The 16,631-nt window shown below is 59.0% G+C and overlaps 2 protein-coding genes across 3 annotated transcripts; one reads left to right on the plus strand and one right to left on the minus strand.

Moving 5' to 3' along the window:
- Positions 1-88: 88 nt before the first annotated feature.
- LOC138224020 (apoptosis regulatory protein Siva-like) lies at positions 89-2,540 on the minus strand. 2 transcript variants are annotated; one of them, XM_069180258.1, is made up of 4 exons: positions 2,046-2,540; positions 1,457-1,630; positions 1,220-1,367; positions 89-450 (listed from the first exon to the last, which is right to left on the minus strand). In XM_069180258.1, exons 1-4 carry the CDS (start codon positions 2,149-2,151, stop codon positions 399-401), a joined length of 480 nt encoding a protein of 159 aa, XP_069036359.1. In that variant the 5' UTR covers positions 2,152-2,540; the 3' UTR covers positions 89-398. The 2 variants fall into 2 exon arrangements, with proteins under 2 accessions (XP_069036359.1, XP_069036360.1); XM_069180259.1 differs by having other exon boundaries at positions 1,463-1,630; positions 2,046-2,538.
- Positions 2,541-6,334: 3,794 nt separating this feature from the next.
- adssl (adenylosuccinate synthase, like) lies at positions 6,335-15,150 on the plus strand. The gene is made up of 13 exons (XM_069180245.1): positions 6,335-6,576; positions 6,958-7,060; positions 10,393-10,461; positions 10,559-10,609; positions 10,694-10,760; positions 10,895-11,002; positions 11,800-11,881; positions 11,972-12,098; positions 12,193-12,347; positions 13,072-13,196; positions 13,339-13,436; positions 13,574-13,723; positions 14,164-15,150. The coding sequence occupies exons 1-13, from the start codon at positions 6,379-6,381 to the stop codon at positions 14,214-14,216; spliced, it is 1,386 nt and encodes a 461-aa protein (XP_069036346.1). The 5' UTR covers positions 6,335-6,378; the 3' UTR covers positions 14,217-15,150.
- Positions 15,151-16,631: the final 1,481 nt, after the last annotated feature.

Raw genomic sequence — 16,631 nt, forward strand, 5'->3', positions numbered from 1 at the left:
CAGTGCGCAGCAGTCTGATCCGCTCCAGGTGTGACAGTGCTGTCAGTCCGAGCTCAGAGCAGGGCTCGCTGTACGGTCGACACAGGGGTGTGTGAAAAATCAGCTTTATTCAGGTTTGCTACACAAGAACGTCACACAGGTCACAGTTTTACCAACAAAAATAACTTTTAAAGACGTACAGTGCAGGGAGGGAGGAGCTGCCAAATGTACTTCCTGCTCTACATCGCCAGCCTCAATGGACGATCCTAGTAGTACGCAGATTTCGGCTTCAGTTCTTAAACCCCAGTTAGAGTGACGGTTAATTAAAGCCAGGGTTCAATTTAGCGAGAGGGTTCTGGCGCCACAGTGCGCTCCGGTGGACCCGCAGTTCCTCAAGCCGCCACAGGAGGGCAGTGTCGTCACCGCGGGGCGCAGTCGGCGCAGACCAGCGTCTCCTCATGGCCTTCGTAACTGCGGGGGGGGGGGGGAGGAAGACAAAACAAGGGTGGGTTTACTGCTGAGGGTCTCTCTGTGAGCTCCTCTCTCTCGCTGTGTCTCCTGTCCCGTTGTGGGTTTATGACTGAGGGTCTCTCTGTGTCTCCTGTCCTGCTGTGTGTGTTTATGCCTGACGGACTCACTGTGAGCTCCTCTCTCTCACTGTGTCTCCTGTCCTGCTGTGTGTGTTGATGCCTGAGGGACTCACTGTGAGCTCCTCTCTCTCGCTGTGTCTCCTGTCCTGCTGTGTGTGTTGATGCCTGAGGGACTCACTGTGAGCTCCTCTCTCTCTGGCTGTGTCTCCTGTCCTGCTGTGAGCTCCTCCCTCTCGCTGTGTCTCCTGTCCTGCTGTGTGTGTTGATGCCTGAGGGACTCACTGTGAGCTCCTCTCTCTGGCTGTGTCTCCTGTCCTGCTGTGAGCTCCTCTCTCTGGCTGTGTCTCCTGTCCTGCTGTGAGCTCCTCTCTCTGGCTGTGTCTCCTGTCCTGCTGTGAGCTCCTCCCTCTCGCTGTGTCTCCTGTCCTGCTGTGTGTGTTGATGCCTGAGGGACTCACTGTGAGCTCCTCTCTCTGGCTGTGTCTCCTGTCCTGCTGTGTGTGTTGATGCCTGAGGGACTCTCTGTGAGCTCCTCTCTCTGGCTGTGTCTCCTGTCCTGCTGTGAGCTCCTCCCTCTCGCTGTGTCTCCTGTCCTGCTGTGTGTGTTGATGCCCGTGGGAGACGGGGGTCAAGCTCAGGTGAGCACTGACCTGGGCAGGCAGCAGGTGAAGCAGTGGTCCCGCTGGCACAGGGAGCAGCGCTGCTGGCACTGCCCACACACTGCCCTCTCACAGCGGGCACAGCCGGCGCCGGAGAGCTGGGTCCGCAGACACAGGGCACACCGGGGGGCTGTGCTGTCTGGGGGGGCACAGGACAGAGGGCGTCAGCCCGAGATGGTCCGCCCCCCTCCGGGCGCAAGGCGGGGCGACACTACCGGTCTCTCTCACTCTGACCTGGGGGCCCGGCCGACAGAGGGGGGGTCCTCAGCAGCTCCCCTCGGGGTCCCAGGCGCAGCTGACCCCTGACTGACCCCTGGAAGGGGGGCGGGACAGGGGTGGGAGGTGCTGGGCCGGGTGTGGTCAGGGAGCGCGCCCCCGAAAACAGCAGGGCTCTGGTCCGCTCTGAGAGTGGAGAGAGACAGGAGAGAGGAGAGGGGAGAGGGGAGAGAGGAGAGAGACAGGAGACAGGAGAGAGGAGAGAGAGTGGAGAGGGGAGAGAGAGTGGAGACAGGAGAGAGGGGAGAGGGGAGAGAGACAGGAGACAGGAGAGAGGGGAGAGGGGAGAGGAGAGAGAGTGGAGAGAGACAGGAGAGAGGAGAGAGGAGAGAGGAGAGGGGAGAGGGGAGAGAGACAGGAGAGAGGAGAGGGACAGGAGAGAGGGGAGAGAGTGGAGAGAGACAGGAGAGAGGAGAGAGGGGAGAGGGGAGAGACAGGAGAGAGGAGAGAGGAGAGGGGAGAGAGACAGGAGAGAGGAGAGAGTACTGGTCACTCCGGACAGTCACACAGGTGGGCTCGCTCAGCGCAGGCGCACACTCACCGAACACCGCGCTCCTGCCCGCCTCCCCGCACGCCGCGCGCTCCGTCACCCGCGTCTTCCGCTGCGGGGGGGCGCTCTCGGGCCAGGGGCAGCTGCGCTTCGGCATGGCCGGCGGGGGTCGTCTCGACAGGCCGAGGGTTCACAACGTGTCTCGCAGAGCTCGTGTCTCTCCCGCGTCTCGGCGGGCCGGGCCGGGCGGGCCGGGGTTCGGTGTCGGTCACGAATCCGGGAGCCCCTCTGGTCTCACACGCACACGGCCGGTTCGGGGTTCGGAGCTGAAGCGCATCAAGGGGCCGGGGCAGCAGAATAACGGGGTAACCCCCCTTCACCCACGCGTGGACAGCTGGCCAACCAGGTGCAGCATGCTCAGCGGAAACGGACCAGGCTGATATCTTATGGCATCGCGTCGCCGGACCTCTCTGACCGCGCTGGCAGCCCGGGAGCGCCGCGGCGACTCGTCTCAGGCGAAGTTTGAGCACCGGCCAGACTCACCTCGGACACTGCGGGGGGGGGGGGGGGTTCGCTGGGGGACCCGCATGTGGGGTCTAACTATATATCAAAACAACGACAGCAAGTCGGATACATTCTAGACGTCTATGGCAGCACGACAGATCATTTAATCATATCCGCTGGCTGTCCAGACGTTTGGGAAACGGACTCGGAATCAGAATCCCCCCCCCTCTTTAGTTGTTTACTGGAATGAAGCCGTCCACCAACGCCCTCCCATGTCACGTGAGAGGGGAGTGGCTGCGCTCCACCGTCACATGATCAGGGTGTCCGGGGCGGGGCGGTGAGCGATGGCGGATTCTGATGCGGGGCTGTCTCGGAGGTCGGCAGGCCGGCGCGGTTCGGGGCTCCTGACCCAGGCCCCCGTCGGCCTGCCCGAGGTGCAGGTCCTGTGCGACACCCTGTCCCGTCTGAGCGGAGTGACCCGGACCGTGACGGCGAACATCCGGAACATTAACGAGAGTCTGGACAGGTGAGTGAGCGAGCCCGGTATCTGCGCGCCTTAGAGCTTGAACGGAGGAAAGAAAAAAAACTTCCGTGGCTGTGCTCTGATTGGCTGGCTCTGGCGCTACTCTGCTCTGATTGGCTGTGAGCAACGGATCCTGACCGTCACCCGAGCGATGATTGGCGGAACTCTGCTCTTGTCCCCTCCCACAGAAAATCATGCTCGCTGCTGTTTCTATCAAACCCAGACACTTCCCACAGGCCTACAGTGACAGATAAGAGCAATTTCATTTAATTCCTTAGTAATGTTTACATTTACCAGTGGTTTAGTTATTGATACCTTAACTGGTAAACCCTGGAGCGGATCAGACTGCTGCACACTGGGAGTCTGACAGCACTGTCACACCTGGAGCGGATCAGACTGCTGCGCACTGGGAGTCTGACAGCACTGTCACACCTGGAGCGGATCAGACTGCTGCGCACTGGGAGTCTGACAGCACTGTCACACCTGGAGCGGATCAGACTGCTGCGCACTGGGAGTCTGACAGCACTGTCACACCTGGAGCGGATCAGACTGCTGCACACTGGGAGTCTGACAGCCCTGTCACACCTGGAGCGGATCAGACTGCTGCACACTGGGAGTCTGACAGCCCTGTCACACCTGGAGCAGATCAGACTGCTGCACACTGGGAGTCTGACTGACAGCACTGTCACACCTGGAGCGGATCAGACTGCTGCGCACTGGGAGTCTGACTGACAGCACTGTCACACCTGGAGCGGATCAGACTGCTGCACACTGGGAGTCTGACTGACAGCACTGTCACACCTGGAGTGGATCAGACTGCTGCGCACTGGGAGTCTGACTGACAGCACTGTCACACCTGGAGCGGATCAGACTGCTGCGCACTGGGAGTCTGACTGACAGCACTGTCACACCTGGAGCGGATCAGACTGCTGCGCACTGGGAGTCTGGTTGGTGCAGTCAAGTCTGACCGGGCTGTGACCTGCAGTCAGGAAGGATCGTTCACTGTCCTTCTGTTTTGTTTTTCAGGGTTTTGCAGGACAAGGCTGATGTTGATGAGCTGGAGGAGATCCTGGTGAGTTCAGCAGAGAGAGAGCTCTCAGGTGTGGTGTTGTAGTCAGGCAGGTACTCTTCAGAGCTGTCACTGCAAGAACCATATTTCTTTCCTCCCTAATTGACAGTCAGTCATGGAGCGGATCAGACTGGTCTTGCTGGTCCCACTGTCGGATTGTGGACAGAGCCCAGATTCACCAGTCTCCTCCCTGTCTCTCCCCGCAGAAGCGGCTGGCCGAGGGGCAGTGAGGGGGGCCAAGGGAGAGGAGGAGGAAGGTGACGCCTGGCGAGACTCCAGCAGCTTGTGGGGGAGACCGGAGAGGAATCACAGGAGCAGAACGCCCCCTGCTGGTGATGCCGAGCGGGTGCACACCTGCCCTGACCAGCTCTCCTGTCTCCCAGGACACAGGAGATAAACTGCAGATAAACTGTGCGGAGACCTTACACATAATCGCTCCTGCTCATTCGGGGTTCTGCGGGATGGGGTGACCCCCTGACCCAGTGACATCAGACAGGCCCCGGACCAGAGAGGTCTTCCGGCACATCTGGCCCAGGATGGAAGTCAGTAGCTCATTGATCCCAGGATCTCTACCGAGCGTTTCCTGACAAGCTTCGGCAGTGCGGCTGGTTCCACACTCCCACCACCCTCTGCGTAAAGAAGGGTCTCCTGTCAGAGGGGGGTGGGGGAGATCAGGATGATCTTCTCGCTGTGACCTGACCTGACCCCCTGTGTTGTCTGGGTTCTCGATTTATCAGTTTGGTTTGGGTTCTTTCTGAAGGTGTGTGTGAGGGCTCGGAGTTTGGGATTGGAGATCTGTCGTTCTTTAATAAAATAAACCAATCTGCTGTCCCATGAGTCTTTGTGAACCTGTTTCCTGTCAGAGTGACCAGCTCTACTGCGGCCCCGGCCAACATCTGACCCCTCACCTGGTATTTCTACTGCTGTAGAGCTGCCTGTAACCTGTGAGTCTAAAACAGGGCTGTCCAGTCCTGGAGGGTCAGTGTGTCCAGAACAGGGCTGTCCAGTCCAGTCCTGGAGGGTCAGTGTGTCTAGAACAGGGCTGTCCAGTCCAGTCCTGGAGGGTCAGTGTGTCTAGAACAGGGCTGTCCAGTCCTTGAGGGTCAGTGTGTCCAGAACAGGGCTGTCCAGTCCAGTCCTGGAGGGTCAGTGCGTCTAGAACAGGGCTGTCCAGTCCTGGAGGGTCAGTGTGTGTAGAACAGGGCTGTCCAGTCCTGGGGGTCAGTGGTCAGCAGGTCTCTAAAGCAGCAGCAGGACCCGAAGTCCAGGAGGAGACTGTTAGACTGGACCAGAGAAAGCAGCTGAGTGACAGCCTGCAGACACACCAAGCGGTCTGGCGCCACCTGCCGCAGAGCCGAACCGCGCTGGGCTGCGGGGGTCCTGGGGTGTCAACTGGGGAGCCCCCCAGAGGCAGGGGTGTGTAACTGCCAGAGGTTTGCGGTGCACCTGCCTGGGTCACAGGTGGACAGGGAAGAGAAGAGTGTGACACCTGAGACACCAGGGCGCCTCTCCAGGCTGTTTCCGAGGGCAGGGACACGACAGCTGTGCGGACCTGATCTTTAATGACCTCATTTCGTCTTTGTTTTGTAAAATGCATTAGCTTTACTTACCCCTGACGACGTTATATGCACTCTTGTGTGAATTGTATACAAGTTTATTGATGCAAGATACCTCAAGTGAAATGGTCCGGGAAGAGATCCACGTTTGAACAGCTGAAAAAAGACGCAAGGGGATATCGCCACACTATTTCTAAATGTAAGAACATGCAAGCTTATTTTTGTTTACCTTCTTGAATCTATTTTGTACAGTATTACTGGATGTATCCCTGACGATATTATTGATGCTATGCGCGCTTGTATGTGTTTTTTTTTTTCATTTTAATTATATATTTTTAATTTTTATTTATGCTTAACAAAAGAACAAACATTACAATACAAACAAGAGTACATATAACAATTCCAAACAAAAATATCGTCAGGGGTACATACTACTACAACAATTCAAGTTATGAAAAAAGATTAAACAAATTAAATAAAAATAATGTCCGCACCGCTTTCATATTTTTGCATTTCGAAATAGTCTGCAAATACCCCTCTACTTCCATTTTAAAATGCTCAAACACAGGGTACCTCCCAGACCCCTTCATTTTATGTATGTGATTCGCTTGTATGTGTTGGATGTTGCTGCGATTAAAAAAAAACCCACCGACGGCCGGTTTCCGGTTCCTGCCGCGAATTTCTGCGCTTCTCCTTCCGGGTCAGGGGGCGGGGCGGCAGAACACAGACAGCATGGCGGCGGACGGAGTGGTGACTAATGGCCGGGAGCAGGCTTCCCTGAACGGCGAGCCGGACGCCAAGCGGGCCCGCGTCCCCGCCGAGCCCCGGAACCAAGTGACGGTGGTGCTCGGCGCGCAGTGGGGCGACGAGGGGAAGGGGAAGGTGGTCGATCTCCTGGCCATGGACGCCGACATCGTGTGCCGGTGTCAGGTAGCGTCGTGCGGCGGGCCGGGACGGGGTCAGGAGGGATCTTATGCGGGGGCTTCAGCCTGACAGCGTCCCGCAGAGCCGGAGCCGGTGTCGGTAGCAGTTAGTGGCTCCGGAAGGCTGCGGGTTCGAGTCCCCTGGGGTACAGCCAAAGGGGGCACGGGTCGCCCAGGCAACGGGGCCGCTGGGGGGAGTTTGAAAATAAAGTCTTAAACCCTTTGATTTAAAAGTCCATACGTGCAGGGTCAACCCACAGAGCTGCCTGAACGAGCCGCATCGTTAGAAATAAAGTCGATTTGGAAGGAGGTATTTCCTGCACGTGTGGTCAGGCGGAACTCCGGGGTGAGAGAGCGCCCCACTCATGCGCGTGTGTGTCTGCCGCAGGGGGGCAACAACGCCGGGCACACCGTGGTCGTGGACGGCGTGGAGTACGACTTCCACCTGCTGCCCAGTGGGGTGCTCAACAGGAACGCCATCTCCTTCATCGGTGGGTCTCGGCACGAGCTCTCTCCCTGAAGCACTCTGCGTCTCTGTCTTCCTCCCTCTCGCTGAAGGACACTGCGTCTCTGTCTTCCTCCCTCTCGCTGAAGGACACTGCGTCTCTGTCTTCCTCTCCTCTTTCCCTCTCTCCCTGAAGCACTCTGCGTCTCTGTCTTCCTCTCCTCTTTCCCTCTCTCCCTGAAGGACACTGTGTCTCTCGGTCTTCCTCTCCTCTTTCCCTCTCTCCCTGAAGCACTCTGCGTCTCTGTCTTCCTCCCTCTCGCTGAAGGACACTGCGTCTCTGTCTTCCTCCCTCTCGCTGAAGGACACTGTGTCTCTCGGTCTTCCTCTCCTCTTTCCCTCTCTCCCTGAAGGACACTGTGTCTCTCGGTCTTCCTCTCCTCTCTCCCTGAAGGACACTGTGTCTCTCGGTCTTCCTCTCCTCTCTCCCTGAAGGACACTGTGTCTCTCGGTCTTCCTCTCCTCTCTCCCTGAAGGACACTGCGTCTCTCAGTGCTCAGTGTCGGAGCTGAGCTGTCAAGACTGAGCTACAGGGCTGAACAGACACATCAATAAACATTTTCATAAACCCCTCAAGACTGCTGATTCTCCTCTGTCTGACTGTCTCCAGATAACAGTGCAGACACTCACCTGTCCTCTCCCCGGGTAACGGAGTGGACACTCACCTGTCCTCTCCCCGGGTAACGGAGTGGACACTCACCTGTCCTCTCCCCTCTCTCCCCAGGTAACGGAGTGGACACTCACCTGTCCACTCCCCTCTCTCCCCAGGTAACGGAGTGGGCACTCACCTGTTCTCTCCCCTCTCTCCCCAGGTAACGGAGTGGACACTCACCTGTCCTCTCCCCGGGTAACGGAGTGGACACTCACCTGTCCTCTCCCCGGGTAACGGAGTGGACACTCACCTGTCCTCTCCCCGGGTAACGGAGTGGACACTCACCTGTCCTCTCCCCGGGTAACGGAGTGGACACTCACCTGTCCTCTCCCCGGGTAACGGAGTGGACACTCACCTGTCCTCTCCCCGGGTAACGGAGTGGACACTCACCTGTCCTCTCCCCTCTCTCCCCAGGTAACGGAGTGGACACTCACCTGTCCACTCCCCTCTCTCCCCAGGTAACGGAGTGGGCACTCACCTGTCCACTCCCCTCTCCCCCCAGGTAACGGAGTGGACACTCACCTGTTCTCTCCCCTCTCTCCCCAGGTAACGGAGTGGACACTCACCTGTCCACTCCCCTCTCTCCCCAGGTAACGGAGTGGGCACTCACCTGTCCACTCCCCTCTCTCCCCAGGTAACGGAGTGGACACTCACCTGTCCTCTCCCCTCTCTCCCCAGGTAACGGAGTGGACACTCACCTGTCCACTCCCCTCTCTCCCCAGGTAACGGAGTGGGCACTCACCTGTCCACTCCCCTCTCTCCCCAGGTAACGGAGTGGACACTCACCTGTCCTCTCCCCTCTCTCCCCAGGTAACGGAGTGGACACTCACCTGTCCTCTCCCCTCTCTCCCCAGGTAACGGAGTGGGCACTCACCTGTCCACTCCCCTCTCTCCCCAGGTAACGGAGTGGGCACTCACCTGTCCTCTCCCCAGGTAACGGAGTGGACACTCACCTGTTCTCTCCCCTCTCTCCCCAGGTAACGGAGTGGACACTCACCTGTTCTCTCCCCTCTCTCCCCAGGTAACGGAGTGGACACTCACCTGTTCTCTCCCCTCTCTCCCCAGGTAACGGAGTGGGCACTCACCTGTTCTCTCCCCTCTCTCCCCAGGTAACGGAGTGGACACTCACCTGTTCTCTCCCCTCTCTCCCCAGGTAACGGAGTGGACACTCACCTGTTCTCTCCCCTCTCTCCCCAGGTAACGGAGTGGGCACTCACCTGTTCTCTCCCCTCTCTCCCCAGGTAACGGAGTGGGCACTCACCTGTTCTCTCCCCTCTCTCCCCAGGTAACGGAGTGGGCACTCACCTGTCCACTCCCCTCTCTCCCCAGGTAACGGAGTGGGCACTCACCTGTCCACTCCCCTGTCTCCCCAGGTAACGGAGTGGGCACTCACCTGTTCTCTCCCCTCTCTCCCCAGGTAACGGAGTGGGCACTCACCTGTTCTCTCCCCTTTCTCCCCAGGTAACGGAGTGGGCACTCACCTGTTCTCTCCCCTCTCTCCCCAGGTAACGGAGTGGGCACTCACCTGTTCTCTCCCCTCTCTCCCCAGGTAACGGAGTGGACACTCACCTGTTCTCTCCCCTCTCTCCCCAGGTAACGGAGTGGACACTCACCTGTTCTCTCCCCTCTCTCCCCAGGTAACGGAGTGGGCACTCACCTGTCCACTCCCCTCTCTCCCCAGGTAACGGAGTGGACACTCACCTGTCCTCTCCCCTCTCTCCCCAGGTAACGGAGTGGACACTCACCTGTCCTCTCCCCTCTCTCCCCAGGTAACGGAGTGGGCACTCACCTGTCCACTCCCCTCTCTCCCCAGGTAACGGAGTGGATACTCACCTGTCCTCTCCCCAGGTAACGGAGTGGACACTCACCTGTTCTCTCCCCTCTCTCCCCAGGTAACGGAGTGGACACTCACCTGTTCTCTCCCCTCTCTCCCCAGGTAACGGAGTGGGCACTCACCTGTCCACTCCCCTCTCTCCCCAGGTAACGGAGTGGATACTCACCTGTCCTCTCCCCAGGTAACGGAGTGGACACTCACCTGTTCTCTCCCCTCTCTCCCCAGGTAACGGAGTGGACACTCACCTGTTCTCTCCCCAGGTAACGGAGTGGGCACTCACCTGTTCTCTCCCCTCTCTCCCCAGGTAACGGAGTGGACACTCACCTGTTCTCTCCCCTCTCTCCCCAGGTAACGGAGTGGACACTCACCTGTTCTCTCCCCTCTCTCCCCAGGTAACGGAGTGGACACTCACCTGTTCTCTCCCCTCTCTCCCCAGGTAACGGAGTGGGCACTCACCTGTTCTCTCCCCTCTCTCCCCAGGTAACGGAGTGGGCACTCACCTGTCCACTCCCCTCTCTCCCCAGGTAACGGAGTGGGCACTCACCTGTCCACTCCCCTCTCTCCCCAGGTAACGGAGTGGGCACTCACCTGTTCTCTCCCCTCTCTCCCCAGGTAACGGAGTGGGCACTCACCTGTTCTCTCCCCTCTCTCCCCAGGTAACGGAGTGGGCACTCACCTGTTCTCTCCCCTCTCTCCCCAGGTAACGGAGTGGACACTCACCTGTTCTCTCCCCTCTCTCCCCAGGTAACGGAGTGGACACTCACCTGTTCTCTCCCCTCTCTCCCCAGGTAACGGAGTGGGCACTCACCTGTTCTCTCCCCTCTCTCCCCAGGTAACGGAGTGGTCATTCACCTGCCGGGCCTGTTTGAGGAGGCGGAGAAGAATCTGAAGAAGGGGAAAGGTGAGGCAGAGGGAACGCTGGGAAGGAGGAGGGGCCTGATTTCTGTGGTTTAGGGGGATCCTCATCACAGCGCTGTCTGTTCCTCTGTCCCGGGCAGGACTGCAGGGCTGGGAGGAGAGACTGAAGATCTCGGACCGCGCGCACATCGGTGAGGCCCCGTGTGTGTCCCTGTTTCCTGGCCGTCTGGCCCCCTGCACGGCGCGCTGACTCTAACCCCCCTCTCGTGTCTCAGTGTTTGATTTCCACCAGGCTGCGGACGGGATCCAGGAGCAGCAGAGGCAGCAGCAGGCCGGGAAAAAGTGAGTCTTATCATTTGACTGTCCTGTCTGTCCACTCAGTCTCTGCCACACTCCCCGTCTGACTGCTGTCCTGTCTCTCTCTCTCTCCTGTCCCACTGGCCCCCTGCCTGACTGCTGTCCCCTCGCTGTCTCAGTTTAGGGACGACGAAGAAGGGAATTGGTCCAGCGTACTCGTCTAAGGCGGCGCGCAGCGGCCTGCGAGTGTGTGACCTCATCTCTGACTTCAGCGCCTTCTCCTGCAAGTCAGTATCTCCCCCTGCTGTCCTACTGGACTGTCCTACTGGACTGGAGCCCCAGCGTAACAGACTGTCCTACTGGACCGGAGCCCCCAGTGTAACAGACTGTCCTACTGGACCGGAGCCCCCAGTGTAACAGGACTGTCCTACTGGACCGGAGCCCCCAGTGTAACAGGACTGTCCTACTGGACCGGAGCCCCCAGTGTAACAGGACTGTCCTACTGGACCGGAGCCCCAGTGTAACAGACTGTCCTACTGGACCGGAGCCCCAGTGTAACAGACTGTCCTACTGGACCGGAGCCCCAGTGTAACAGGACTGTCCTACTGGACCGGAGCCCCCAGTGTAACAGGACTGTCCTACTGGACCGGAGCCCCCAGTGTAACAGACTGTCCTACTGGACCGGAGCCCCCAGTGTAACAGGACTGTCCTACTGGACCGGAGCCCCCAGTGTAACAGGACTGTCCTACTGGACCGGAGCCCCCAGTGTAACAGGACTGTCCTACTGGACCGGAGCCCCCAGTGTAACAGACTGTCCTACTGGACCGGAGCCCCAGTGTAACAGACTGTCCTACTGGACCGGAGCCCCAGTGTAACAGACTGTCCTACTGGACCGGAGCCCCCAGTGTAACAGGACTGTCCTACTGGACCGGAGCCCCCAGTGTAACAGGACTGTCCTACTGGACCGGAGCCCCAGTGTAACAGGACTGTCCTACTGGACCGGAGCCCCAGTGTAACAGGACTGTCCTACTGGACCGGAGCCCCAGTGTTGGGACGGGCTGGTTAACTGCGCTGCTGTTGCCAGGTTCCGAGCGCTGGCGGGACAGTTCCAGGAGATGTACCCAACCCTCGTTCTGGACGTGGAAGCGGAGCTGGAGCAGCTGAAGGTCAGTTCTGGGAGCCGGTGGGATCTGTCCCGGCGCAGAGCGGACCTGTGAGCTGCTTGTCACCCGTCTCTGCTGCTGTCTCGCGGGCAGGGCTACGCGGAGAGGCTGCGCCCCCTGGTGACGGACGGGGTGTACTTCATGCACACGGCGCTGCAGGGGTCGCCCAAGAAGATCCTGGTGGAGGGTGCGAACGCGGCCCTGCTGGACATCGACTTCGGTGAGGGGGCGGTGGGGCCCGGGGCGTTGGGGGGGGGCGCGGCGCGGCGCGCGTGTCTGGGCGGTCTCTCACTCTCCCCCCCCCTCTCTCGCAGGCACCTACCCCTTCGTGACGTCCTCCAACTGCACGGTGGGCGGCGTGTGCACCGGGCTGGGCGTGCCCCCGCGTCACATGGGCCGTGTGTACGGCGTGGTGAAGGCCTACACCACCCGCGTGGGCGTGGGCGCCTTCCCCACCGAGCAGGACAACGTACGTCTGTGCGTGTGTGCGTGTGTGCAGGCACGCGAAAGCACAGTCCAGTGTGATCGGGGTAAAGCGCAGTACAGTCCAGTGAGATCAGGGTAAAAGCGCAGTACAGCCCAGTGAGATCAGGGTTAAAGCGCAGTACAGCGCAGTACAGCCCAGTGAGATCAGGGTAAAAGCGCAGTACAGCCCAGTGAGATCAGGGTTAAAGCACAGTACAGCCCAGTGAGATCAGGGTAAAAGCGCAGTACAGGGCAGTACAGCCCAGTGAGATCAGGGCAAAAGCGCAGTACAGGGCAGTACAGCCCAGTGAGATCAGGGTAAAAGCACACTACAGAGCAGTAGAGCACAGTGAGATCAGGGTAAAAGCACAGTACAGGGCAGTACAGCCCAGCAAAATAAAGGTAAAAGCACAGTGCAGTGCAGTAGAGCCCAGTGAGATCAGGGTAAAAGCACAGTAGACCTCATTAAAGCCCAGCAAAATAAAGGTAAAAGCACAGTACAGTGCAGTAGAGCCCAGTGAGATCGGGGTAAAAACACGGTACAGCGCAGTAGAGCCCAGTGAGAGGGCGTCTGTGGGTCTATCTCATGCACATGTGTGCAATTTGGCTGCCTCAGCTCTGGGGTCCCGTGCTTGAATCCTCTTGTGTGACTGTTGTGATGAGTGTGTGTGTGCTCCTGGCTGCGCGGTCTGGTTCTGACCCGGCTGCCTGTGGTTGTGCCGTTGCAGGAGATCGGCGCCCTCCTGCAGGCGCGGGGCCGGGAGTTCGGCGTGACGACGGGCCGGCCGCGGCGCTGTGGCTGGCTGGACCTGGTTCTGGTGCAGTACGCTCACATGATCAACGGTTTCACTGCGTAAGAGTCTCTCTGTGTGTGCGCGCGCGTGTGTGTGTGTGCGCGAGAGACCGTCTCTGGGCGTGTGCTTGTGTGTCTCTCTTGCTGGCCCGAGTCCAGCCTGTCCTCTGAGTCCTGTGCCTCCGCCTCTCCCTCCCTGCAGCCTCGCTCTGACCAAGCTGGACATCCTGGACACGCTGAAGGAGATCAAAGTGGGCGTGGCCTACACAGTCAACGGGCAGACGATTCCCAGCTTCCCTGGTGAGTGCTCCCTGGCGTTTCCTGTCAGAGTGACCAGCTCTACTGCTGTAGGAGCTCTGCTCTCTCTCTCTCTCCTGTGTCCAGTCTGTGTATGTGAGCCCCTCTCTCTCTCTCTCTCTGTCTCTCTCTCTCTCCAGCTAACCTGGACACTCTGAGCCAGGTGTCAGTGCAATACGAGACTCTGCCAGGCTGGGAGTGCAGCACAGAGGGTGTGCGCAGTTTTGGGGACCTACCCCCCAAAGCGCAGGCGTACGTCCGCTTTGTGGAGAACTACCTGCAGGTGCCAGGCAAGTCTGACCCCCCGTCTCTGTCTCTCTTTCTCTCTCTGTGTCTGTCCCTCTGTGTGTATCTCTGACTGTCCCCCTGTGTCTCTGTCCTTGTGTGTGTGTGCATCTCTGTGTGTCTCTGTCCCTGTGTGTATCTCTGTCTGTCCCTCTGTGTCTCTGTCCTTGTGTGTGCATCTCTGTGTCTGTCCCCTCTGTGTGTGTCTCTGTCCTTGTGTGTGCATCTCTGTGTCTGTCCCCTCTGTGTGTGTCTCTGTCCTTGTGTGTGCATCTCTGTGTCTGTCCCCTCTGTGTGTGTGTGTCTCTGTGTCTGTCACTCTGTGTCTCTGTCCTTGTGTGTATTGCATCTCTGTGTGTCTCTGTCCCTGTGTGTATCTCTGTGTCTGTCCCCTCTGTGTGTGTGTATCTCTGACTGTCCCCCTGTGTCTCTCCCTGTCCCACAGTGAAATGGATTGGTGTTGGAAAGTCCCGGGAGAGCATGATCAAGCTGTTCTAATGTGGACTTCAAGGGAAAAGAGTTCCAGACTTCCGGAAATCGAAATTGGGAAGCCTTGACCGTACAGGGATCAATCAGGGATTGACCATTCCCTATCCCAAACCAGCGTGTGAGAGCGTGTGAGAGCGTGTGAGAGCGTGTGAGAGCGTGTGAGAGCGTGTGAGAGCGTGTGAGAGCGTGTGAGAGCGTGTGAGAGCGTGTGAGAGCGTGTGAGAGCGTGTGAGAGCGTGTGAGAGCGTGTGAGAGCGTGTGAGAGCGTGTGAGAGCGTGTGAGAGCGTGTGAGAGCGTGATGCTTCACTGTTGTTCCTCTATCAGCTTCACTGAATCGCACTGGCCTGTTGACATGTAGTGACGTCACATGATTTTATTCCCTGTCCTCGCGTTCCTCTGACCTCCTGCTCTCCCAGGGCCGAGCAGTAACGCTGCTGCGCTGGAGCCCCTCTGAGCACAGCTGCCCCCCGAGACTGACCTGTCAGTGGGTCAGAGTGAGTTCTCATAGGACCGTGTTGTGGCCATCAGCCAAACTGCGCGGGGAGCAGGGGGTCGCGCCAACGTGTGGGCCAGGCGCTCAGTAGCTGGTTCATGTGACTGGCAGTGGGTGTGGCCGTGTCTTGTGGGTGTGGCCATCACCTGTCTGGGTGTGGTCATGTCGTGTGGGTGTGGCTATGTCTGGGTGTGCTGCTCACAGGGGGTGTGGTCATGCCAGATGGGTGTGGCTCTCATGTCTTTCTGAATGTTGCTCATGGTGGGGGGTGTTGTGATGTGGGCGTGGCTGTAACGTCCCTGGGTGTGGTCCTGATCATCTTGTTCCTGGTGTGCTGTTGACTGTGGGCCTGGTTATGTTTCATGGGCATTGGAGCGCCACAGTTCTGTTTCCTTCACTCCTGTCGCTGTGTCAATAAAGACCAAAAGATTTTTAGTTTTTTTTTTAAACCACCACAAAGCGCGTTGATGTGTTTTCTTCACCTCCTGGCCGAGATGACACCCCGCGGAACAGCGCCCCCTGCAGGTCGGCGGTGGTGTCAGCTGTGAGGCTGTGGGCCAGAAATCAGACAGGGAGCTGGGCGAGTGGCAACAGGGGTGTTTATTGTGGTCTGGTAACAGCCCCCTCTCTGGGGGTACACACACGGACCCCACCCGACCAGGAGAGAGCGTCCCCTCTCCTGCCCTCCTCTCGGCTTCTCCTGTCTCTCCTCTCTCCCCTGTCAGTCTCTCCTCCCTTCTCTCTCACCTGTCTCCTCTCTTCCTGCTCTCTGCTGTGTCCCTCCTCTCTCTCACCTCTGCTGTGTCCCTCCTCTCTCCTGTCTCTGTCTCTGTGCTGTGTCCCTCCTCTCTCCTGTCTCTGTCTCTGTGCTGTGTCCCTCCTCTCTCCTGTCTCCTGTCTCTCTCTCTGTGCTGTGTCCCTCCTCTCTCCTGTCTCTGTCTCTGTGCTGTGTCCGTCCTCTCTCCTGTCTCTGTCTCTGTGCTGTGTCCCTCCTCTCTCCCGTCTCTCTCTCTGTGCTGTGTCCCTCCTCTCTCCTGTCTCCTGTCTCTCTCTCTCTGTGCTGTGTCCCTCCTCTCTCCTGTCTCCTGTCTCTCTCTCTCTGTGCTGTGTCCCTCCTCTCTCCTCTGCTGTGTCCCTCTTCTCTCCTGTCTCTCTCTCTCTGCTGTGTCCCTCCTGTCTCCTGTCTCTCTCTCTCTGCTGTGTCCCTCCTGTCTCCTGTCTCTCTCCTCTCCCCCTGCGAGTGCTCTCTCAGACAGGCCAGGCAGACCTGCTGTCCTGCAGCCCCGTGCTGCTGTACTCGCTGGGGCCTCGCTGTCTCCGTACGAACACTGGCTCCACGTTTCGGCAGGACCAGTCAGGAACACGGCCAGGCTCTTGATAACGTTTCGCGGAGATGAAAGACGTCTAGAAATCACACTCGAGCCGGGGCTGCAGGCGCGCACAGACACGCCGCGGCCGGGAGGCGGGAGGCGGGATCCGATCGGCACGGCCTACGGAACGTGGGTGGAGTCGGTCGGACTGTCCCTTCCCAGCCGGCCCATAAACGTCCTGGTTACAGGAAAAGGGGACAAGTTCTCTGTGGGGGGGGGGGGGCACCTTTGCAGGGAACTGCGTGTTCACCGCACCCCAACGCCCCAACTTAGGGAGGTCCCACTTTCGGGATTTGAATTTCTATGGAATTTGTACTCGTCCGTGATATTCGGTTTTAGGGCACGGCCATCCCTATGGGGGGGGCGTTGGGGGCTCCCCACGGATGCCCGTGTGGCAGGCCTGTTGCCCTGATTCCTACCCCCACCGGGTGCCGGCTGGAGGGCTTGTCACCGCCGTGCCGAGGCCGCCTGGATCGAGCCCCTGGCCGAAGGGCTCAGCCCTCTCCCCGGGGGGCCGAGTCAGTCAGAAGCGCCCCTCCCTCCCTGGGCCGCACGCGAGA

Source organism: Lepisosteus oculatus, chromosome 18, assembly GCF_040954835.1.
Source record: "Lepisosteus oculatus isolate fLepOcu1 chromosome 18, fLepOcu1.hap2, whole genome shotgun sequence".
In the NCBI taxonomy this organism is placed as follows: Eukaryota; Metazoa; Chordata; class Actinopteri; order Semionotiformes; family Lepisosteidae; genus Lepisosteus; species Lepisosteus oculatus.